At 45.7% G+C, this 23,347-nt stretch overlaps 2 protein-coding genes across 9 annotated transcripts in view; one reads left to right on the forward strand and one right to left on the reverse strand.

Annotated features, from left to right (window-relative positions):
* The first annotated feature begins 72 nt into the window (after positions 1–72).
* On the forward strand, positions 73–9,558 carry ZBTB5 (zinc finger and BTB domain containing 5). Of its 6 annotated transcripts, none has more exons than XM_081176426.1 (4): positions 73–389; positions 1,002–1,378; positions 2,715–2,895; positions 4,995–7,900. In XM_081176426.1, the coding sequence occupies exons 3-4, from the start codon at positions 2,783–2,785 to the stop codon at positions 7,024–7,026; spliced, it is 2,145 nt and encodes a 714-aa protein (XP_081032552.1). In that variant the 5' UTR covers positions 73–389; positions 1,002–1,378; positions 2,715–2,782; the 3' UTR covers positions 7,027–7,900. The 6 variants fall into 6 exon arrangements, with proteins under 6 accessions (XP_081032552.1, XP_081032554.1, XP_081032556.1 ...); XM_081176430.1 differs by lacking the exon at positions 73–389 and adding an exon at positions 8,163–9,558 and having other exon boundaries at positions 502–1,378; positions 4,995–6,775; XM_081176425.1 differs by lacking the exon at positions 73–389 and having other exon boundaries at positions 502–1,378.
* GRHPR (glyoxylate and hydroxypyruvate reductase) overlaps positions 9,554–23,347 on the reverse strand; it is a 52,070-nt gene continuing 38,276 nt past the window's right edge. For all 3 annotated transcript variants that reach the window (XM_081176668.1, XM_081176667.1, XM_081176669.1), the window contains exons 5-12: positions 21,244–21,368; positions 19,524–19,596; positions 19,047–19,163; positions 17,554–17,642; positions 16,184–16,288; positions 12,010–12,145; positions 10,494–10,624; positions 9,554–9,775 (exon numbers count right to left, since the gene is read on the reverse strand). In XM_081176668.1, coding sequence (XP_081032794.1) covers positions 9,654–9,775; positions 10,494–10,624; positions 12,010–12,145; positions 16,184–16,288; positions 17,554–17,642; positions 19,047–19,163; positions 19,524–19,596; positions 21,244–21,368 — 898 coding nt within the window. In that variant the 3' untranslated portion in view covers positions 9,554–9,653. The remainder of the gene's footprint in view (positions 9,776–10,493; positions 10,625–12,009; positions 12,146–16,183; positions 16,289–17,553; positions 17,643–19,046; positions 19,164–19,523; positions 19,597–21,243; positions 21,369–23,347) is intronic.

The following is a 23,347-nucleotide window of genomic DNA, read 5'->3' on the forward strand; positions in this document are numbered from 1 at the left end:
GCGCGGCGGGGGTGGGGCGAGGCGAGGCGTGCTGCGGTTGGGTGGCCGCGGGGTCGCGGGAGGTGTGTGGTGGGGGAGGGGTTGGTTGGTGTTCCTTCGCGAGCACGCGCGCTTGAGGAAGCCCGTTGAGGGCGGTTGGCCGAGAGCGCCCGGTACGGCTTGCTTTCCATCCCCTCAGCGCGGCCTGTTTCAGAGGAAAGGAGCGGGGGGGGGCGGGGCGGGCTCTTTCGGGGCAGGTGCGCATGCTCCGTGGTGGTCCGAGGGGCGGCGTGATTCCGTGACAGACGTTGGCTGGGCTGTCAACGGAGAGGGAGCGCGAGGTTCCTGCCGCCACGCCCCCTCTCTCCCCTCCCCCCTCCTCCCTCCCGGCGAGGGCGGGGCATGGACTGGTGAGTGGCCTGTGGGGAGGGGCGCCTCCTGCCCTAGACGGGGGGGGGGGGGCTGCCCCTGTTCTCTGTCATCGGCCCGCTTTGCATAGGCCTAACTGACGGGGGGTGGCTGGGTGGGAGGGGGCTGCACTTGAGAGCCTCCATTGTGTCGCTCTTCTGCCCTTTGAAGGGAGGGGGCTGTGAAACGTTTAGTGTTTGGGTTTTGTTTTTAAAAAAATCATGCCTCGAATGCTAATTTAGAAAGGCAGGATCTCAACAGATGCATGAAATCAAGTGTCTTCTTTGGCGATCACTTGTAGCCAAGTCAGATTGTCTTCCATGAACATGATTCTGTAAGTGGAGGCCAATTCTGGATCCACACGTCCTTCCATAGGTTTCCAGGTGGGGGTTGATCACAGTGATGAAGCCAAGCGTGCCTTCCGTCTTAGCACGTTTCTCCCTTTCCTACCGAGTTCAAGCGTCTTCAAAACCCATGACACCTTTGGTAAAGGCTGTTCAGGACACAGTCGTCTTTGAACACTTCGCAGAAAAAGCTTGAATTGGGGCAGGGGAGTTGGCAGGCCTAATTTCAAGTGGGCTTGGGTGCCTTGTAACGTCGTCTTTCTCTTGCAGTTCATAAGGGCATGGCGGGGCTATAAATAGGCCAGCGTGGTCCTTGTGAAAACAAGCCTCAGGACCCAATGCTGACATCAGCTTGCAGTGTGTTCAGTGCTTTGGAAAGGGCGGCACTTTACTCTTAACTTTCGTTTGCCCTGCTGAATAAAAGATACAGGAGCCATCCCAGATTCCTTTGCATGGAGTAAATAAGTATTGGTGCTGCTGCCTTTGAAAAGAGCCCTCTGTTCTACTGCCATTATCCAAGAAGACAGGCATAGTTGCATTCTGTTCTAGAACTGTCCACACATCTATTTCAATTGTGGAAAGACACCAGATGAGACTTCAGGGATTGTCAGGTGTGGACCTATGCTGAGGAACCCAAGAACCAGTTGGTAACTATAAATCTTCAATAGTTTTGTCATGGGGGTATTTTGGATGTAAAGGTCTCCTTTCATCTAGGACTGAAACTATTTCAGAATAGTTTCTGCTGTGTTGCCTCTTTTCTTGGACATGTTGTCCATAAACATACTACTTCTTGGAAATTCTTTATGAAATTAAGTTCTTATCACTGAATGTCAGTTGCAATTTGCAACATAAAAAGTCACTTGAAAAGGAAGCTGCCTTATCCTAAATCAGACCATTGGTTTATCTAGCTCAAGATTGTATATACTGATTGGCAGCAACTCCTGAGTATTTCAGACACTACCTAGATGTGCTAGGGATCGAACCTAGAACATTCTTTATATAAAACATATACTCTACCATTGAGCCATGGCTCTTCCCCAGCTACTACTAATTCTTTCTTTGCAGGAAGAAAAAGGGAAGAGAACATAATAAACCTTTGGAGCAGAACTTGGTAGTACTGTGGACACTCTGAGAAAACTGCACAAATATCCTACAAAGAAAATTCTAAATTTTAATGACTTGTTCTTATCATTAAATAGGAACTTGAGTAATGACCTCAAAGACTAGAAAGTATAGAAAACAAATATTCATGTTTTAGCCATGGTGCAGTTCCTGGTGTCTTTAGCTGTAGTTTATCTCGCAAAACAATGAGCAGGGGAAAGCTATTTTCTAAGCTTTTTTATCAGCTTAGAAAATTTGGCCCTAAGTTAGATGCTGGAAGCCACAACAAACTGTAAAATGTGATTGTGTTTTGCTGTTGTAACATTATAATGTTCTTTTTAAGGGTGACTTTTACTAAGTTTAAACAAGCATGTTTTACACGCTAAGAGCACAATTGATCTCTAGAACTTATATAACCAGGTTCCCTCCATATGTTTTGCATTACAACTCATAGTAGCCTCAGCTAGCACAGCAGATGGTTAGCTAATGTGGTTGTAGTACAAAAATATCTGGCGGGCACCTGGTTGGGGAAAAGTGAATTACAGCATATGACAGTTGCACATAGCCAAGTAAGAGTCACTAGCTCACAATTCCTTAGTTTTTTAGCACTCTGAATTATAAATTGAAATGCTTGGAGCACACTTAATCTTAGTAAGAGTCACAAAGCATTCCCCTTTGAGAGCTGGACATGATTAAGCAAGACTAGTTCTCTTACTGTTTTTCCCTAAAGCAGGAGAGTTGAATTCAAAACAGATTAAAGGGCCAAATTCCCTACCCAACCGATGCCCAGAGGCCACATCCACCCCTTTTCATCAAAAATAAGTAATTTTGTACCAAACTGTCCACTCCACCTTTAGGCACCAAATTTTGTCATACTTGCAGCTGGCACAGCTGTTGCATTATCCAGAGGTTGTTCTTGGAGACTTGGCCGCTATTGGAAATGGGATTAGATGGACCTTCTTGCAGAAACCGGCAGAGTACATGGAAGCAGCCACTTGTCATTCCAGATTATGGTCACTGAGTTCCTAGTACCCAATGGAGGAGCATACCTCAGTTTGTCACAGTATTTCTTTAATTATTCTTACCACTTTGAACTGAGGAAATAATTGGTTTATTCAGTTTTGATTTCTTTTGACATTTTGTTCAGCCTACCTATTAAAAATATTGCCCAATTTGGATTTTGAAATCTTATGAATCAACATATCTGCTTTTTATATTAGATGAAGTTATCAGTAGACTTATTTGTTTGATTCCGTTAGTGCATATGTATTTAACTGAATGACAGAAGCGGTAAATACTGTATTAGTTATTCATGAATAAGGCCTGGTGAATATTTTCTGAATAAGAACAAAAATGAAACTTAATGATTGGCATAAAGGAAATTGGCCATTTTACCAAAAATATTTTTACCAGTTGAAAAAAAGACTTCAAACTGGCAGTTTCAAAAAAGGCAATCAAAAGAGAATTCGGTTGTTGTTCTCTGACTTGATGGCAATTTGCTGAGCACTAAAGCCTATAAAGCTAAGAACTGGCATATTTAAAGCTAAGAACTGGCATATTCGTATCTGAAGAAGTGTGCATGCACACGAAAGCTTATACCAAGAACTAACTTAGTTGGTCTTTAAGGTGCTACAGGAAGGAATTTTTTTATTTTGACTATGGCAGACCAACACGGCTACCTATCTGTAACTGGCATATTTTGGAACAAAGTAGATGGAGGGGGAAACTTTTTCAAAGGGGAAGGCGGCGGGGAAAACCCCTTTAAAATTTCAGTTTTCAGCTATGCGTATGAATTGTTCTTTTTAAAAAATAATTCAAAATATTTCCAAACTAAAAGAAATTATTTGACTCAATGAAGTATAAGCAACAAGCAGAGAGTATAAGCAGATCTTGAACGGTTCACATTCTTCAGATGCCATAACTAAACCTGTTACCTTTCTTATCAGGATAAGAGCCTCTTTCTAGAAACAGCTGGAAAGTGGGCTTCCATCTTCATGGCCTTGGTTCTCCTCCCTGGGGGTTCCCAACTACCCAAGTGGCTTTAGTAATTGGTCTTCACTGCTCTCTGACATGCACAAGGGGCATCTGACCACAGGAATTGTCCAGGTTCTGGCACGTTTTGTGGAGTAGAAGCCCACAAGGGCAGTAGAGAGTCAAACCTGTTGTGTGCTGTGTTTCCTGGGCAGCCAGTTCTACTTGCCACTGGCAAACTGCAAAACTGCACTCAATTACTCTCTCTCTCTTGGCTAATCCCAGAATTTCTTCAGAGTTGAAGAAATGATTATTAATGAGCAGTGACAAATCTAGCCCTAGGGCCAGATTGTACAGCAAACCATGACATAAGACAGGCTTATGTTGGGTCTGCTGAGTGCTGGATAAGGTAACCTGTTGCAGCCCATGCAACTCAAGCTGCTAGTTGTCCTATGGCCTTGTTATATATGCAGCTATTGAGTGTGCTGGGAATTCAGACATTTCTTTTGTGGGTGTTTCATCTGTCTGCTTGCTCAGCTGTTAACATTCCTCCCCTTCTTGGTATCCCCCTGTAATTTCTTTCGACTAATTGCATCTGAGTATTTTGTATAGGTATCTTATAGTTCTCTCCAGCACAGTCACTGCAGTCTAACATTAAATAAGCCACATGCTCCTAAACTGATGTCTTGGACTTGCCCAGCTCTTTTGTATTGCAGTCTAAACTTTGGTTTCCATTTCCAAGCAGAATCCCATTGTGTGTCTCAGGCCTGAAGCCGTTGCATTCACATTCCTACAAACTAAGGAAATCATGTGTGTTTCAATATGGTGGTGATAAGTTTTAAAAACAAGCCTAGTATAGGAGCTTCAATTATCAAACGTCTACTGTATTGGCCTGACTATAAGCCACACTTTCCCCCCAAATTCTGACCGTGAAAAGTTAAAGTGCAGCTTATATTTGCGACCTTACAGAATGCAGCCAGGAGCACAGCAAAGTGGCACCCGCCCTGTGCGTAGTCCCCTGTCCTCTCCCCCAAGGCTGGGAAGGGAGAGAATGAGGAAGGGGAAAGGCCGCCAGCTTATATTTGGGCCAGGCTTATATTTGGGCCAATAGAGTATATTTTGTACCCGATTTGTGTGCTAAAAACCAGAAGTTTGGTCCTTGTTTTTACATCATATTCTCTCTCTTCGTAGGATCATGGATTTTCCAGGGCACTTCGAGCAAATCTTTCAGCAGTTGAACTATCAGCGGCTTCATGGTCAGCTGTGTGACTGTGTCATTGTGGTGGGGAACCGGCACTTCAAAGCGCATCGCTCAGTCTTGGCAGCATGCAGCACACACTTCCGTGCTCTTTTCACCGTAGCAGAAGGAGATCAGACCATGAACATGATCCAGTTGGACAGTGAAGTAGTGACAGCTGAAGCTTTTGCTGCTCTCATTGATATGATGTACACTTCCACACTCATGCTTGGAGAGAGCAATGTTATGGATGTGTTGCTAGCAGCTTCTCACCTCCATTTGAACTCTGTGGTTAAAGCCTGCAAACACTACCTTACTACAAGGACACTACCAATGTCTCCACCAAACGATAGAGTGCAGGAGCAGAATGCACGCATGCAACGGTCTTTCATGCTTCAGCAGCTGGGATTGAGCATAGTGAGCTCTGCATTAACTTCTACCCAAAGCACAGAAGAACAGGCAAATTCTATGAGCTCATCAATCAGAAGTAACATAGAGCAACGGAGTGCTTTTCCGATCAGACGTCTCCATAAACGTAAGCAGACTTCTGAAGAAAGAGCGAGACAACGCATTAGGGCTCCCATAGATGATTCTATCATGTCAGATGTTACTCCAGAGAGCGCACAGACTGTGGTTCATTCACGAGATGAATTTTTTTCCCCGGACTCGCTGAAAATTGTAGACAATTCTAAACCCGATGGTGTAACTGACAACCAGGAAGATAATACTATTATGTTTGACCAGTCTTTTGGTGCCCAAGAAGATGCACAAGTGCCAAGCCAGTCGGACAATAGTGGGGGAAATATTTCTCAAATGTCTATGGCATCACAGGCAACTCAAGTGGAAACTAGCTTTGATCAGGAAACAGCTTCCCAAAAAAATAACTTTCAGTGTGAGAATCCTGAGGTTGGACTAAATGAAAAAGAACACATGAGGGTAGTGGTGAAATCTGAGCCTTTGAGTTCTCCAGAGCCCCAGGATGAAGTGAGTGATGTGACTTCCCAAGCAGAGGGAAGCGAGTCTGTTGAAGTGGAAGGCGGAGGACCAAGTGCTGAAAAGATAGAACTGAGCCCCGAGAGTAGCGACCGCAGCTTCTCTGACCCACAGTCTAGTACCGACAGGGTGGGAGATATCCATATCATGGAAGTAGCAAATAACCTGGAACACAAATCTACCTTCAGTATTTCAAATTTTCTGAATAAGAGCAGAGCCAGCAGTTTTGGAGCTGGCCCGAATAATGAGGACAACATTCCAAATACAACCAGTGACTGTAGAATGGATAGTGATGCATCTTATTTAATTAGCCAAGAATCTGGACCTGCTAATGGTCATTCCTCTGCCACTGTCTCTCATGTAGAGAATCCGTTCAACGAGAGTGCAGACTCCCATTTTGTCAGGCCTATGCAGGATGTAATGGGTCTTCCTTGCGTACAGACTTCCGGCTACCGGGCAGCAGAGCAGTTTGGAATGGACTTCCCGCGATCTGGCTTGGGGTTGCATTCTTTATCGAGGGCAGTCATGAACTCGAGAGGCGGTGCCACCACCTTTCCTGGGTATCGCCGCATAGCTCCCAAAATGCCTGTAGTGACCTCTGTTCGGAGCGCTCAGATTCCGGACAATGCTTCGAATTCTCAGCTGATGATGAACGGAGCCACTTCCTCTTTTGAAAACGGGCATTCTTCCCAACCTGGCCCACCGCAGCTGACCAGAGCGTCTGCTGATGTTCTTTCAAAATGTAAGAAAGCCTTATCTGAACATAACGTCTTGGTAGTAGAAGGTGCCCGCAAGTATGCCTGCAAAATCTGCTGCAAGACTTTTCTAACTTTAACAGACTGCAAGAAGCACATCCGTGTGCATACAGGCGAGAAGCCCTATGCCTGTTTAAAGTGTGGCAAGAGGTTTAGTCAGTCAAGCCATTTGTATAAACATTCCAAAACTACTTGCCTACGCTGGCAAAGCAGCAATCTACCCAGCACTTTGCTTTAACTGTCTTCCTCAGTTCCATGATGCCAATACAGATTTTTAATAACCCATGGAACACAAGAGGTGAACATTTGCAGTGTGATTGTGCCACACACGCAAAAAAAAAAAAGGCTTCTTTTTAATACTCGTACCATACCTACCTCACAGGGGTTTTGTGAGGCTTGAACAACTTCTAAAAAAGCGCTTTGAAATTCTCCAGCTCTGACACAAATGTAGTTCTGAGAATGCAGTCTTAACACACATTTGGGAGTAAGCCCCATTGAACTCTCTGGGATTTGCTCCCAAATAAACATGCTTAGGATTGGACTGCATGTATTATATATGGATACGATCCTTAGTGTCATTAGTTCTAAGAGTAGGAGAAGGGTTGGAAGAATGAAAGTGTAGCTAGCACATAACTAACTAGCATGTTTCAAAAAGCTGAAGTGGAACCTTTGTAATGGTTTTTTTAAAAAATGATGTGAAAGCATTTATCTGTAAAATAGGTTGCTACATGGAGTGTGTGAACAACGTTACTAAGAGCTCTTTATTGTGAGACTGCATATCTTGAAGAGAAATGACCTTTGCACCTCAAAGTGCTTTTGGAGTGTGTTATAGAATAACATAGTTTTAGGGGTTCTGAATGTATTTTTGGTTGTTTTGCAGTAACATACACTGTGTAATGAAGGTGCTTACCTTGAGTCCAATGCAAGTAACTTTTAGACTGTCTGATATATGTATGTGTGTATATACTTTTGAATACAGCAAAATCTAGGTGTTTCATAGTTTCTCTTTTTGTAAGATCTTGTACTGAAAAGTAAAGTGTGTTTGTGTCATGCTTGGTAGTGTTTCTAATCAATTTGTATTTCATGTGTTAAACTCAACATTACATCGTAAATGATCCGTCTACTGTTGTTCTTTCAAAAGGCATTCTTGTAAGTCCTTTGACAGTGCAAGTTGCCTTTTCAGGTGCTGCTGGTCAAGCTCGTCTGAATTTATGGTACCATTTTCAAATACTTTTTCCCTTCTTTAATGTGCATTTTAATATTAAATGTCAGTGGTGGCTAGTAACATTTTGATGTGGTAGGGCTACAGTTTTTAATTTTGCTGTTTTCCTCACAATAGGACTCATATGGTACTTTTTTTTTTTTTTTTTTTAGGAACGCGTGCCATTACACCAAGTGCAGAGTGCCATTGTCTTACCACTGAAAACCATCCATGACTCTCTGCACATCTTTGTAGGGGGCAGAGCTTCCGAGTTTGGTTTCAGCCTTCCCTAGCCCTAAGGCTACCAGAGCCTCAACAAGTAGGAGAGGACTCACACCCTCCTTTTAAGTTCAGGCTGTTGAAAACAGATACACATCCATTTTGGGGGAATGCTTTGGAACTGCACGTGGCAGAGGCTATTACACAGAGGACAGGCTTTTTCCGGGGTGGGGGGGAGAAAGAAGTGAGCCACAGAAATTGGTGTGGGTACTAGCAGGAGGCAGAAGCAGATAGTGGGCTTGATGCAGCACAATGCAAGCGACTTGATTGATTTCGACTGTGGAATTATGGTTTGAGGGGTGGATAGGAGAGAGAGATAAAATGTGTGGGAGGGTACCACCCCATTTAGACCTAACGACAAGAATTACTGTATATGGCAGTTTAAAGACAACTTTGTAAAAGTGTGCTTCCCCACAAGGAATCCATTCTCAGCAACTGTAGGCCATCTTACTATTTCAAGTAAATTGCAGTGATTAAAAAAAAAAAAATTCTCTCTGCGGCAGGCATCCCCAAACTCGGCCCTCCATGTTTTGGGACTACAACTCCCATCATCCCTAGCTAACAGGACCAGTGGTCAGGGATGATGGGAATTGTACTCCCAAAACATCTGGTGGGCCGAGTTTGGCCATGCCTGCTCTACGGCATCCCCATAATTAATTAAAAAAAAATTAAGATATAGATGCTCTAAGATAGAGCTTAAAGTCTGACAACTTGCTCTTGTTTTAGGCCTGTGCATGATCAAAACTAAGATGCATCTATACTGTAATAATGCATTGATTAGGTTTCACTGCCAACCTTTTGGCAGCAACAGAACACACCCAGTTCTGCTTCTGAGAGTGGGGAAGTTGTCATTTGGATGGAACTCAAGTTGCATTGAGGCCTCAAAGAAGCTGCTTGGGGTTGGCAGAGGGCTGAACACAGTGTAAAAACTACCATGACAGCTGGACATTTAATCAAATATCAATAAGGCAGGATGAGAAACCATCAGTTCTCAGTAATTTGTGGATTGGCTACAGTTGGGGAAGCCTGGAAGTCCTTTTAAAACAGGTCATGGTAACAGCTCCCCCACTGAAGCCTATGACAAAGTAACTGCCAGCAGTCGAGGCCACTATAGGAGGGGGCAGGGGGAGATGCCCATTATTTTCAGTCTGCTGCTTTCTGTTTGAACAGTTGTAGAAAACATACCAGTACACAGCATCTTAATTACTTTCTATAAGAGATAGAGTACTGCTTTTAAAAAATAGGTGTGAACTGGAACCTTTTGCTATAATACACAAAAGTCTGCCATTGTTTTAATGCTTTATTTGAAAGACAGTTTGTCCCATTTAATATCCATTTGGGGCAAAAAGTAAAGAAATCCTTCAAAACTCTTCCAGTCTTGCTTCTCACAGCTTGAGTTCGCTTGGCATGCTTTCTCCTTTCAGCCCAGCCAGAAGATTCTTGGCAGCCAACACTGACATGGCATTCCTTGTGGCGTAGGTGGCGCTTCCAATATGAGGCAGAATTACTGCTCAAGACACGGGGGGGGGGGGGAGGAAGCAATTTAGGAAACAAGCCAGTATACTTTTTATCGACTTGTAATCACTAGTTCCTGAGTATATCGTTTTATCAGATACTATATCTTTGAGTAATAAAATCACTTGCTCAGGCCAACCCATTCCCTCTGTATTCTATTTCCAGGGCCCCTCCTCTGTTAGATTAAAGATGATATTATCTGTCTTTTGCAGGGCATGCCGATCCAATTACAGCCCAAAGACACCTGCCTTGCGGAAAGGGGCAAGAGTGCAAAATTCAGAGGGTGCCCTCTGCATTTTATTTCTTGCTTTACCCATGCACATACTTAGAGCAACATCATGGGAGAGAGTATAGAAATGCCACAGGATGTGGCAGCAGGCATAGATTTCTTTTAAGAACAACTCCCAATTTAGAAAAGAACGACCCACAAGTTTCTAGCCCTTATGGTTGCAAAGATGTTCTTTTGACACATTTCCACAAGGAAAACCCTCTGCTTGCTATTGAGCCTTGCCGGCTCAGTGCAAGTGAGACTTGAGCAGCATCTGTCTGCTTCTGAAAGGCAGCCGTTAATTCCCCAGGAGGAGACTGTGCAGAAATGGCCATGTGCACATTAAGTTTTTAGCGGAGATTCCTGCATTGCAGGGGGTTGGGCTAGATGACCCTTTGGGTTCCCTCCAACTCTACGATTCTATGAAATTAAGTCATCTTACCACAGTTCTTGAGGGAAAGAAGCGGATTATCAGTAGGCAGAGGTTCTGGGGTTGTAACATCCAAGCCCGCTGCTGCGATGTGGCCATTGACTAAAGCTTCATAAAGGTCCTTTTGATTGACAACAGTGCCCCTAACAGAGCAAAGTGAGAAAACGTGGGGTGTGAAGGTGTTATTGAGCCTGTACAGAGGTGCCCTGCATGACGAATGCCTCGCAAGACGGAAAACCCGCTAGACGAAAGGGTTTTCCGTTTTTGAGCTGCTTCGCAAGACGATTTTCCCTATGGGCTTGCTTTGCAAGACGAAAACGTCTTGCAAGTGTTCCGTTTTCCCCCCGCTCCCCCCCTTTTTCTAAACTGCTAATAGCCTTTTAGCCGCTAATCCGCTAAGCCTTTAATAGCCGCTAAGCCTTTAATAGCCGCTAAACCGCTAATCGGGTTGCTTCGCAAGACGAAAAAACCGCTAGACGAAGAGGCTCGCGGAACGGATTAATTTCGTCTTGCGAGGCACCACTGTATTGCACGTTGCAGTAAATAATTCAACAAGACTCTCACGGGGGAAATACATATTGTGGCTTTTCTTGACAGCTTAATACGACCACACTGTTTATGCCTTGCCTGAAGTGGCAAGTGTGCTGCTTTGCTGGGCTGCATCCCCCATCACTCTGGTACTCTAGGAAATTGTATGGGGAGGCTGCTTCCCCCAATCGGTGCAAGCAGCAGTGACACAGAAATAGTGCTAAGGATTAAATGACTCCCAGGGTCATTTACTTACTATTCAACACATTGCACTAACGGAAGACAGCACAATGATTCGTGCTACTGCAGTGAGACTTCCCTCCTCCCACTACACCCAAGCTTCTTGGTGGTGGGGGAGAGATTGTTATGTCAAGCAAACAGAAATGCTTGAACTGATGGGACCTTAGCACTATGCAGAATACAACCTGCTGATATTGTACATGCTAAGTTTCCTATTTTGGCAGGTGTTTGCTGCTTTAGAAATGCAATAGGTATGGAGCTAGGCAACCAGTTATTAGGTAGACTGAGCAATATACAGCACTCACAGGAGCAATGAACATCCTGTCTAAGGGAAGGACTGCAGAATATTAGTTTTGAGTGGTGCAGGCCTGGATAGTGATAGACCTCAAGAGAGATCCAGCTAGTTAAGTGAATATGGAAAGCCTATTTCCACAAGTGCTGCTTCTTTACAAAACCAGGGCAAATGTCTCATAAAGGAAGCACAGCTGCGAAGATGTGGCGTCTTGTACTGCAATGTATTTATCATACAGTGAAGAGATTTAGACATGGCGGAGGCCCTTAATTAAAACAGGGAGGGGGAATGATTTGTGCATTTTAAAAAACTCACGATAGACAAGGGCATGTTGCAGATCTAGGCTCACGTTCCTCCATACTGTCATGTGACTTCAGTCATGCTATGCAGTAGCACTGGGACTTGGCATTGTCTTGGGGGATGTGCCCCCGATTCCCAGCCTCCACTCTGGGCCACATCTGGTTTTACCTGCTTGTGTTGATGAACACAGACGTCTTCTTCATCTTGCAAAAGAAGTCCCGATTGCACATCCCCTGAGTGTCGGGTGTCAGAGAACATGTCACAATGACAAAGTCCGACTCTTCCGCTAGCTTGGCAAGGGGCACTGGAGAAAAGAAAGAAAGAGGAAACTCACTGTGGTCTGTTTAAGAGGTTTACCTACTTTCACTAGCTTTTCCTATTGACCAAAACAGCAAGGGTCCTTCTGAATAGAGTCAGGAGAGCAGGGATGATTCAGGCATGCTTGAGTCTGCACAATTATGCTTTTGGCACTCCTTGAACCCTGTTGCGGCATTCATATGAGCCAAGTCAACTGGGAGGAATTGCCCTACTTCTGTTTTCAGAGTGTACTGTTCTCCCCACCACCATGAGGACGATGATGTACAGCGATGTGTGCATATCCAAGTGTTCTGTTCTTTCAAAAGGATCCTGTTTGACTCATTGAACTACGTGGCACTGTGGGCTCTGAATTGCTCTGAACAAAAACCTAACAACCATCCAGTTTGTGCTGTACTTTGCCTGAAGGGATGGATGACTGATCTTCCAAAACACGCCTGTGTAAGGTGCATGTGGCTGCCATGCTTGTTCCATATCGACTCTTGACTTGTGCTGCAGCAGTTGGTACGTCTCATTGTAAACAGCATGTCTCCAGAAGGGAATTGCTGTTCTCTAAGTGAGACTAAGGTTAACTGGTGATGGCTGGGTCCCTGCTTTGGCAATGCTTGCATGACTTAGGGGGGTGGGGTGCATAACCCTGATTCACAAAGGGATGTATACTCCTCACTTTTAACTATGGTCACTGGGAAGAGGAACAAATAAATCTTAAAATTTTGTCAAACTTAAACATTCGTTCTCATTTGCAGGAATTGAGTGAATCCTGTTTTCAAACAATGTAACACAAAGGGGAAGCTGTTACCCTACGAGAGATGGCGCCCCCAGGTTTCTCTATCCTCCACCAGTCGCGGACTGTGGGCCGGGGGGGAGGGGTGGCAATATTAATCCGGGAAAATTGTTCTTTCAGGGCTCTACCATCGCCATCGATCCCCGGCATTGAATGTGTTGGCCTAGTGTGGGGCTCCGAGGAGAGCTTGGCTGTCTGGCTGGTGTACCGGCCACCTAGCGCACCAGCAGCCACCCTGTCAGGCCTGCTGGAGGCGGTGGCCGGCTGGGCCTTGGAGTTCCCCAACCTATTGGTACTGGGGGACTTCAACATCCATGCTGATGCCACTCCCTCCTCACAGGCTCTGGACCTGGTGTCTTCCATGGCGACACTAGGGCTCTCCCAGTTTGTTTCGGGCCCCACACATCAAGCAGGCCACACGCTGGATTTGATCTTTGGCGCCGGTATAGATGTGATCATGTCTCCCTCGATGAAGGTGCCATGGTCTGATCACTACGCTCTGAAAGCCAGGATTGACTTTCCACCCCCACCCTGCTTAGGTGGCGAGCCGATTTGGGCTCGCCCGCAGAGGCTGATGGACCCTGATAGATTCCGTCAAGCCTTGCGGGACCTTGCTCCCCCTGGCGACTCATTGACTGAGCTTGTTGAGGGCTGGAATACCCAGCTCCTGGCAGCCATCGATGAGATCGCACCTAAGCGCCCTCTGCGACCCCGCAGAAACCGGGCTCCCTGGTTTACCGAGGAGCTTCGGAAAATGAAGCGGGACCTCAGACGGCTAGAGCGAGTATGGCGGGGTGCCCGTGACGGAGCCTCAAGAACATCTTATAGGGTTTTTATGAAAACCTATGAGATGGCAGTGAAGGCCGCTAAGAAGTCTTACTTCTCGGCCTCCATTGCATCCGCTAGCTCTCGCCCGGCGCAATTATTTAGTATAATCCGGTCTTTAACGTCCCTTGAAGGACAGCCAAATTTAAATAACAATCTGACACATAGCTGTGAGGCATTTGCGAGCTTTTTTGCGGAGAAGGTCTTGTCGCTCCGCCATGACCTCCCTGCCAATTTGGATACAATAAAGGAACTGGAGGCCCCTCGACTGTCCTCGGGTCCAATATTGGACCACTTTGACCGGATATCTCCAGCCGATGTGGACAGATTCCTCCAAGCCGGAAAGCCCACCACCTGTCCTCTTGACCCGTGCCCGTCATGGCTGATTAGAGCGTGTCCAGACGAGGTGCGGGGCCCCCTGGGGGATATCATCAATTTGTCCCTTGGCACCGGGATATTCCCAGGGGAACTGAAGGAGGCGGTGGTGCGTCCGCTCTTAAAGAAAACATCGTTAGATCCCTTAGATCTATCCAATTACCGCCCGGTCTCGAATCTTCCATTCCTGGGTAAGGTGATTGAGAGAGCGGTTGCTGAACAGCTTGGTAGGTTTCTGGATGAAACATCTGCTTTGGATCCATTCCAGTCCGGCTTCCGTGCTGGTCATGGGACCGAGACGGCTCTGGTCGCCCTAACAGATGATCTCCGCAGGCAGCTGGATCGAGGCGGGTCGGGGCTGCTGATTCTTCTAGATCTGTCAGCAGCCTTTGACATGGTCGATCACGAACTCCTGGATCACCGCCTTGCCGACGTGGGGATCCAGGGCACAGTCCTTCAATGGCTGCGCTCGTTTCTCTCTGATCGGGGACAGAGGGTGGCGCTTGGGGGGGAATTGTCATCGCGTCACTCCTTGGTGTGTGGAGTGCCTCAGGGTGCGATTCTCTCCCCGATGCTTTTTAACATCTTTATGCGCCCCCTCGCCCAGCTTGTCCGGAGTTTTGGGCTGGGCTGCCATCAGTATGCTGATGACACCCAACTCTATCTGTTGATGGATGGCCATCCTAACTCGGCCCCAGACACACTGACCAAATGTCTGGAAGCTGTGGCTGGATGGTTACGTGGGAGCCGGTTGAAGTTAAATCCTTCGAAGACAGAGGTCCTCTGGCTGGGGCGGGACGATATGGGATCGAGGGGGCAACTCCCATCTCTTGCGGGGGTGCAATTGGTGCCAGCACCGTCCGTTAAGAGTTTGGGTGTAATCTTCGATACCTCCCTTTCTATGGAGGCGCAGATTACAGCTATAACAAAGGCGGCATTTTTCCATCTCCGCCAAGCTAAGCAGTTGGCCCCTTATCTCTCTCGCCCTGACCTAGCCACTGTGATCCATGCGACGGTCACCTCCAGACTGGATTATTGTAACTCGCTCTACGTGGGGCTGCCCTTGAGACTGACCCAGAAACTCCAGCGGGTGCAGAATGCCGCAGCGAGACTCCTTACAGGGTCTTCGCCGCGGGATCACATTCATCCGGTGCTATACCAGCTGCACTGGCTCCCGGTGGAGTACAGGATCAGGTTTAAGGTGCTGGTTTTAACCTTTAAAGCCCTATACGGCCTAGGACCCTCGTACCTACGGGACCGCCTCTCCTGGTATGCCCCACAGAGAAACCTACGGTCTACAAATAATAACACCCTCAAGGTCCCAGGCCTCAGAGAGGTTAGGCTGGCCTCAACTAGAGCCAGGGCCTTCTCGGCTGCAGCTCCAACCTGGTGGAATGCTCTGTCACAAGAGACTAGGGCCCTGCGGGATCTGACATCTTTCCGCAGGGCCTGCAAGACAGAGTTGTTCCGCCAAGCTTTTGGTCAGGGCGCAGCCTGACTCCCTCCTCTGGCAACCTGCACAGAATTTTGTTTAATTGGTTGCCATCAATTTGATTTTAACTAATTTTTATAATGAAATATTTTTAGAATGTGTTATTATTTGACTGTTATTTGGTTGTTGTTAGCCGCCCTGAGCCCGGCTCAGCTGGGGAGGGCGGGATATAAATAAAATTTATTATTATTATTATTAAAGTCTTTTCAGAGATTTCCCCCCCCCCCTCACTGAAGTGACTTACAAAAAGCCATACTGGATCAGGCCCCTGGTCCATCTAGTCCCAATGTCCTGTTCTCACAGTGGACAACCAGGTGCCTGAGAGGAGCCTGGAAGCAGAACCTGTGCATAAGGGCACTTTCTCTGTTTCTAGCAACAAGTATTCAGAAGCATGCTGTCTCTGACCTATGGAGGCAGTGAATAGCCTCCACTGTGCCCAGTAGCCACTGATAGGACTTCAACTTCAGTTTTCTACTCTGCATCAATGGGGGGGGGGGGTAGTATTGAACACACATAGAGAAATTCCACTAATACGAAGGCAGAACTCTCACCAAACTCGGCTTTCAGTTCCATAGCAGCTTCAGGTTTGGGGTGACGTCCTGCATACAAAAACTTCTTGACTCCAAATGGCTTCAGACGATGTGCTACAGCCTGCCCTAGAAACATGAGGAACCAGAGGACATCACATCACTCACGAGGCTAGGATGCTTCATCCTTCAAGACAGAGAAACGGGGCTTCTGAAAATGGTGTTAGCACTTCAAAGGTGCATGCAAAATTCACATAATCAAAGGCTTTCTTTAACACTGAGCGCTCAAATCAAAACTTAGCATTTGAGCATTCTCAGATAGAGAAGCAGATGAGAAAAATTGGTAAATCGGGGTAGATACAAACAATCATTTTACCACATCTGCATACCTGATCCATGGTTAAAATCTTACCATTTGGCAACAGGATAACTTTGCCACATGGTTACACACAAACTGTGTAAAGTGAAACTTTGGTTTTCGAATGTAATCCGTTCCAGAAGGCTGTCTGACTTCCGAAACCAAAAATCAAGGGTCAATGGGCGGTTGACAAAATCCATTGAAAAAATGGAAAAACATGCAGCTGAAGCCGAGGCGCATTCAAAAACAGAAGCAATTACTTCTGGGTTTTCAGCGTTCGGCTTCCAAATCGTTTGGCTTATGAGACACTAGAAAACCAAGGTTCCACTGTATTTGGAAAACTGCCCCATGGCTGCAGTCCCAGCCATGCCTCAGAGTAAGCTACACTGACTACATGGAACTTCCTTCTCAGTAAACACATCTAGGGTTGCACTATTACCAGAGTGTTGAGTGAAATCTTTCCAGGTTAGAGGCCACAACTATTCTGAACTCAAGTTTCCCCAGTTCCCCAGTTGGTCCATTGGCAGACGAGCCATGAGCAGAACTTAAGCTCTTGCTGTTCCCAGTGAATTATCGTGCCGATGGGCAGAAGAATGGGCGGGCTACCAGCCGCTCTATGTTGAAAAGGTGACGGCAATGGCTGCACTAAAGGCACCATATATCTCAATAGTCGGGTATGTGAGAGAGACAACATCAAACACTGCACGGCTCCTTTGGGGGTCATGGATATTTGTTCAAAGAGACAATCAATAGTAGAAAGTCCACGTTCCGATAAAGTGAACAGCACAAGCTTTAGGACTGATAACCTGAGCCTAATCTCAGATGCTCAGTTCTGCAGAGATTGTGCAGTTAAATGTCTCCACACAGATGCAGCAGATACCTCCTTCGGGGTGGCGACTTGAGGTTTGGACCTGGACACGCATGTAATGTTTGTTTCTCTCTCGACCGACCTACCTTGCAAAGACATGATGGTCAAACCAGCTGTGAGCACCATGGTGGAAGGGCAGGCTGAAAATGAATGTAGAACTCAGCTTACCTATTCTTCCTAGCCCTATAATCCCAACGGTGCTGTTGGAAAGTCCATAGCCACACATCCAGAGGGGTTTCCATGTGGTCCAGCCACCACTGCGAAAAGGACACCAAATTACAATGGGACGTTAGCTAGGGAACAGCCCCAGAGCTTAGCAGACAAGCATTAATGTAAAGGCAAGAAAAAGCTGCATTGGCTAAACAGGCTCTTAGCTAAAATTCCAGAAATGAGCAGCTGTAGACAATGGCAACCCACAGACACTGTTATCTTAGACAAAGGAAGAAATCCTGTTTTAAAAGCTTTGATCCACCCTTTATCTTGCAAGGCCCACAATGATTTCAGGCCTAATCCCATTCTCTACTCTCTATCCCCGTATCAGTTGGGTGGACTCCGGAAAATAACAGACAAATATCAAATGGGCACTGGAACCAACATCTGTCTTATAATGTCCAGGGATAGATGCTAAATACTGCCAGTTGAGTAGCCCACATCTAGCTATCAGTGGTTCAGCAGCGTACACTTAGATACCTTGATCCAGTGTTTCCCAAACTTGGGTCTCCAGCTTTTTTTAGACTACAACTCCCATAGTCCCTAGCTAGCAAGACCAGTGGTCAGGGATGATGGGAACTGTAGTCTGAAAGCAGCTGGAGACCCAAGTTTGGGGAACACTGCCTTGCTAGATTTGTACCACTCTGTCACCACAATATAACTAAAGCATTTATTCAACTGTAACTAAGATTATACCCTTTAAGAATGCTTAAAAGGAAAGCAACACTTCATGCACACCCTCTCATTCATCCGTACAACAACCCTGTAATGTAGGTCACTATTATTACTCCTCATATTGCAGGGTGAAGCTGAGAGTTCAGGATGTTGCATGTGGCTATGATGAGTTTGTGGCAAAAAGCAAGATTTGGACTGGGGTTTTTCCGCTTCACAGTTCAGCCTCGGGGACCTGGTTCAGACTGTAGTTGTAGTGCAACTGAACTCGGCTGCAAGTGTCAGCTTGCATAGCTGAATGGAAATAAAACCAGATGCCAAAGACAAAATAGCTTGAAGCCCAAAGTTCAGGGGACTTTGTCACCTTCTGGCAACTAGTTTTCAATGTGCATGGATTTTTAAATCATTTGTGTGTGTGTGTGTACAAGGAGCTCCTCCTTAGGACAGTCCAGCAATAGTTGTGTAAGTGCATCCACAGTTTCTGTGAAGCAAGTGGAGGATCTTATTTGCATGCAAAAGGTAAGTGGCATTTCCAGGTAGGGTGCCCAAGAAGCCCACCTAAAACCCTGAAAAAGCGTCATTCAGAGTAGACAACACTCAACTAGACAGACTAACCATCTGACTTTGATTATGGCACCTTCCTACTTTCCTGTGAGCCACAGTTGCCTTTTTAAAAATGCTGAATGAGGCTAAAAGACAAAATAGGACACGGCCACCCCCTCCAAGGAGTCCAATCAGTGTGGCGTGGAAGTCCCATAAATACCACTTTGGACACTCACTTCTTCACTTCCTCCACAGATTCTGGCAGCCTGCGGGACGTTGCTAGGAGCAAAGCTACTGTGAGTTCAGCGGTGGCATCTGTCAGGATGTCTGGCGTGTATCCCACACGGATCCCACTAGAATTTAAAAGAAGCAGTCAGATCTTCTGTGTTTTGAGCCACAAGGCACTTACTGACTAGTTTTGTGGTACTCATCATTTCTTCAACACAGGGGCAGCCTGAGCATCAATTGTTTGGTCCATAGGCCAGTTGGCCAATGGCATGCATTTAAATCCCAGCCACTAATTTTCCTGGGGAAAAGCTGCTCTGGGAAGAGGCGATTTTCAACAGAGAAGCCTCTGGGGAACAGCAAAGGTGGGTTATATAGGGCTGGAGTGATTATTAGCCCTTCCACAACAACTCTCTTTTCTTTTCTCCCTGTCAGGATAAGATGTAGTTTGCCTCTAAGAATCACCTTTAAAAAGATGTGAGTCTTACCGCTTTTTTATTTCCTCAATGGCAAGATGGTCATATCCCACGGACAACGTACTGATTACTTTCAGGGATGGTCCTGAAAAAGATGAAGACCACGGGCTCAGAACAAAAGGTCATTAGGCATGAGAAGGGGTTAATTTCCTTTAATGTGCATAAATCACCCCAAGGATGAGCTACTAATGGGTGCAAAGTCAGTCAAGCCAATTGCTATGGTAACGGCCCAGTGCCCCAACTATATCTGTGATTAATGCCCATCAGTTTGTTAGTTTGCAATTAGTCTGCGAGTCTTCAGTCTGTTGGTGTTACTTGTCCAGTGTTACATCTTGAATTGCTGGAGTTATTTGGAGCAATGGAAATGTTTTGTGCTTGTATGTATCTGTATATGTCTGTATCTACATTCAGAACTGTTTTAGTGAGCCTTATCTTCTGCAACAGTAAACTATTTGGACCTTAAGGTTCTTCCATGTGGTGACAGGTACTGGGAGCAACTCGCACTGCGTGGATATCTCACCTGAGATTCCCAACAACTAGTTGGCAGAGAAAAGCAGTGAAGTGCTCACCTCAAACACCAAAGCTCCTATGAGCTTCAGAAAGCATTAAAAGCTAAAGAAGTTGGCAGCAACAGACTTGTCAAAGCTTTTGTCTGGTTACTAATAAACACAGAGAAATGAAGAAGGCGATTTTTTGATAAAGTTTCACAAGGTCCTGCTTGAAAAGAAACAAAATAATAAAAGAATGTCAGCTATGAATGGAAACCTAGCTTTTGAGCCATTAAAAAGCTGTGAGCTTTCATTCATTAATCTGTGCAATTGATCAACATAATACAGTGGTACCTTGGTTCTCAAACGCCTTGGTACTCAAACAATTTGGAACCCACACACTGCAAACCAAGAAGTAAGTGTTCCGGTTTGCGAACTTTTTTCAGAAGCCGAACGTGCTCCATTTTGAGTGTTATGCTTCCGATTTGAGTGTTACGCTGAGGTCTGCCTGTTTTTGCTATTTTGCGTTTTTTGTTTTTGTGACTGCATGGAACCCAGTTCAGCTACTGATTCACTGACTGTGTGACTGCAGTACATATTCTTATTCCTTTCATTTTATGGATCAATGGTCTCGTTAGATCGTAAAATTCATGTTAAATTGCTGTTTTAGGGGTTGTTTTTAAAAGTCTGGAACAGATTAATCCATTTTGCATTACTTTATGTGGGAAAGCGCGCCTTGGTTTTGGAACGCTTTGGTTTTGGAATAGACTTCTGGAATGGATTAAGTTTGAGAACTGAGGTACCACTGTATTGCACTGAGGATTATCCACACACCCAGATTTATCAGTGGAGTAACAAAAAACCCCAGATACAAACACAGTATAAAAATGGGATTTAACAGCACATTTGGCTCATGGAACTTTCCCCCCCAGATACAGACTGTTTGGCCAGATAATCCTGAGGAGCTGAATGCAAACTTTCACCAAAAGGAGATAAGAAGAAGAATGAGGCTGGGGTTGATGCCAGTCCCATGAGTTTATTCCAGTTCCTTTGAAAAGAATTAGGCACCAACTTCAGCTTTATACAGGTGCAGGGCTTTGGTCTGCATTCGCACCAGTATCTGGGGAGCAGCCAATAACTTTCCCTGCCCAGGTTGTCACATGGATTGGCAAGTCACTGGCCGTGTTAATGTTTCTACAGCCCACTCTGACACCATTCCGTTGAGCTCCCACCCGAGGCCTCACCTGCAGCATCCAGGACTTCCTTGTCAATCCGGTCGGACAAGAGGCACAGGAGCCCGTCCTTGCCAGCCACCCCCGCCAGCAACTCCGACTGTGGGATTGGTTCATCTGAATCCCACTGCTGGACACTGCAGCATCAGAAGAAGCAGGAAAGGCAGAATCACACAGAGCAGATCACAAGTCGACACAAGGCGCAGGAGCAGCCTCTCTCAACCTGTGGGTCCTCAGATGTTGTTGAACTACAACTCCCATAACTCCTAGCTAGCAAGGCCAGAGCTCAGGGATGATGGGAGTTGTAGTCCAACAACATCTGGGGACCCACAGGTTGAGAACCGCTGTGCTAAAGGCTGCACAGCTTTCGCCACTTTCGATCTTCAGTTTTAATTGGCAAGGACAAACTTTAGTAAGATTGGGCACCAGTTGCTTAACCTGGAAGCTGTTCTATTGCAGGAGTGTTGTGTATCGTAACAGGGGACAAATGAAGATATTAAATTATACCACCCATGCAGAGGAAAAAAGGTAAAGGGACCCCTGACCATTAGGTCCAGTCGTGGCCGACTCTGGGGTTGCGGCGCTCATCTCGCTTTATTGGCCGAGGGAGCCGGCGTACAGCTTCCGGGTCATGTGGCCAGCATGACTAAGCCGCTTCTGGCAAACCAGAGCAGTGCATGGAAATGCCGTTTACCTTCCCGCCAGAGTGGTACCTATTTATCTACTTGCACTTTGACGTGCTTTCGAACTGCTAGGTTGGCAGGAGCAGGGACCGAGCAACAGGAGCTCACCCCGTCACAGGGATTCGAACCGCCAACCTTCTGATTGGCAAGTCCTAGGCTCTGTGGTTTAACCCACAGCGCCACCCGCGACTCCTCATGCTGAGAAAGGTTGCTATAATTCAATAGGAAACCATCCCTCACTCCCTTTAACATTTCAAAAAGGCCAAGGCTGTGGAAATGGGTGTTTGCATTTTTTACCAAATAAAACAGCACCTCCCATTGGTTTCCAGCGGCCACACACTACCTCTGCCCACTTTGGGAAGAAAAATACTCTGCCCAAATCCTCCTCCATATGCCCACCTCAATGAGAAAGGGGCCGTGTCCAGATGCACCCGCTTCTATCTACTCAGACAGAAACAGTGTGCCCACATGCCCCTGCTTTTGCTGCCTGCCGAGAGAAAGGAAAACTGCCCCTTGTGACCTTGCTGCAACACTGAAGGGAGAAATAATGCCCTTTGTGACCTCAGGCTGCTGCTGATGGCAGAGAGACTGGCCCAATTTTGGCTTTGCACAAGTCATTGCTGAAATGTGAGACGCCAAGGTCCACCACTGCCCAGGCAATGTGTGGACACAGAAGAACCCAGCGCTCCTTGAATTGGGCAGCAGTTGGGCAAGAGACTTTGGGTGTAATATACAACTTGCAGCATGGAAGAATTTATGGAATTGGGATTTAAAATTCACAGCATGTTACACGTTGAAAGAAAATTATATGAAAACGATGTGCCGTTGGTATTTAACTCCTAGTAAATTAGCAAAAATGTACAAAACGGGGTCAAATGCATGCTGGAAGTGTAAGGAAAAAGAAAGGCACCTTTTGTCACATGTGGTGGAAATGTAAGGTAGTAAAATAATTTTGGGAAATGATATATAATGAGTTGAAAAAAATGTTTAAAATAACCTTTTCTTAAAAAACCCCCGAAGCCTTCCTTTTAGGAATTCTAGGTGCCAAAATCCTAAGGGAGCAGAAAAGACTATTTATGAATGTAACCACGGCTTTGCGGATGTTATCGGCCCATAGATGGAAAGAAAATAAAGTCCCTACCAGAGAAGAATGGCAGATGGAGTTAATGGATTGTGCCAAAATGGCTAAGATGGCCGGAAGAATCAGAAATCAGAAATTTTAATAAGGAATGCAGAAAATTTATAACTTATCTTAAAGACCATTGTAAACAGTTAAAATCATTAGTAGGATTGGAATAACACTTGTAGTTTAATGGTGAATTTTGGATACAATGGAGAGATAAAAGATTTGGATTATCATAAAAGATGAAGAGGAAATGATTAACAAGAGGACCCACAAAGGGGAAGAGGTAAGTCCAAGAGATTCCTTGGAA

Source organism: Podarcis bocagei, assembly GCF_964188305.1.
Source record: "Podarcis bocagei genome assembly, chromosome: 17".
Lineage (NCBI taxonomy): Eukaryota > Metazoa > Chordata > Lepidosauria > Squamata > Lacertidae > Podarcis > Podarcis bocagei.

Excerpts from the sequence above, each read along its gene's own strand:
- ZBTB5 (XM_081176426.1), top strand. The coding sequence starts at position 2,783 with ATGGACCTTCTTGCAGAAACCGGCAGAGTACATGGAAGCAGCCACTTG. Across the intron at positions 2,896-4,994 it reads GCATACCTCAGTTTGTCACA|GATCATGGATTTTCCAGGGC; the intron begins GTATTTCTTTAA and ends CTCTCTTCGTAG.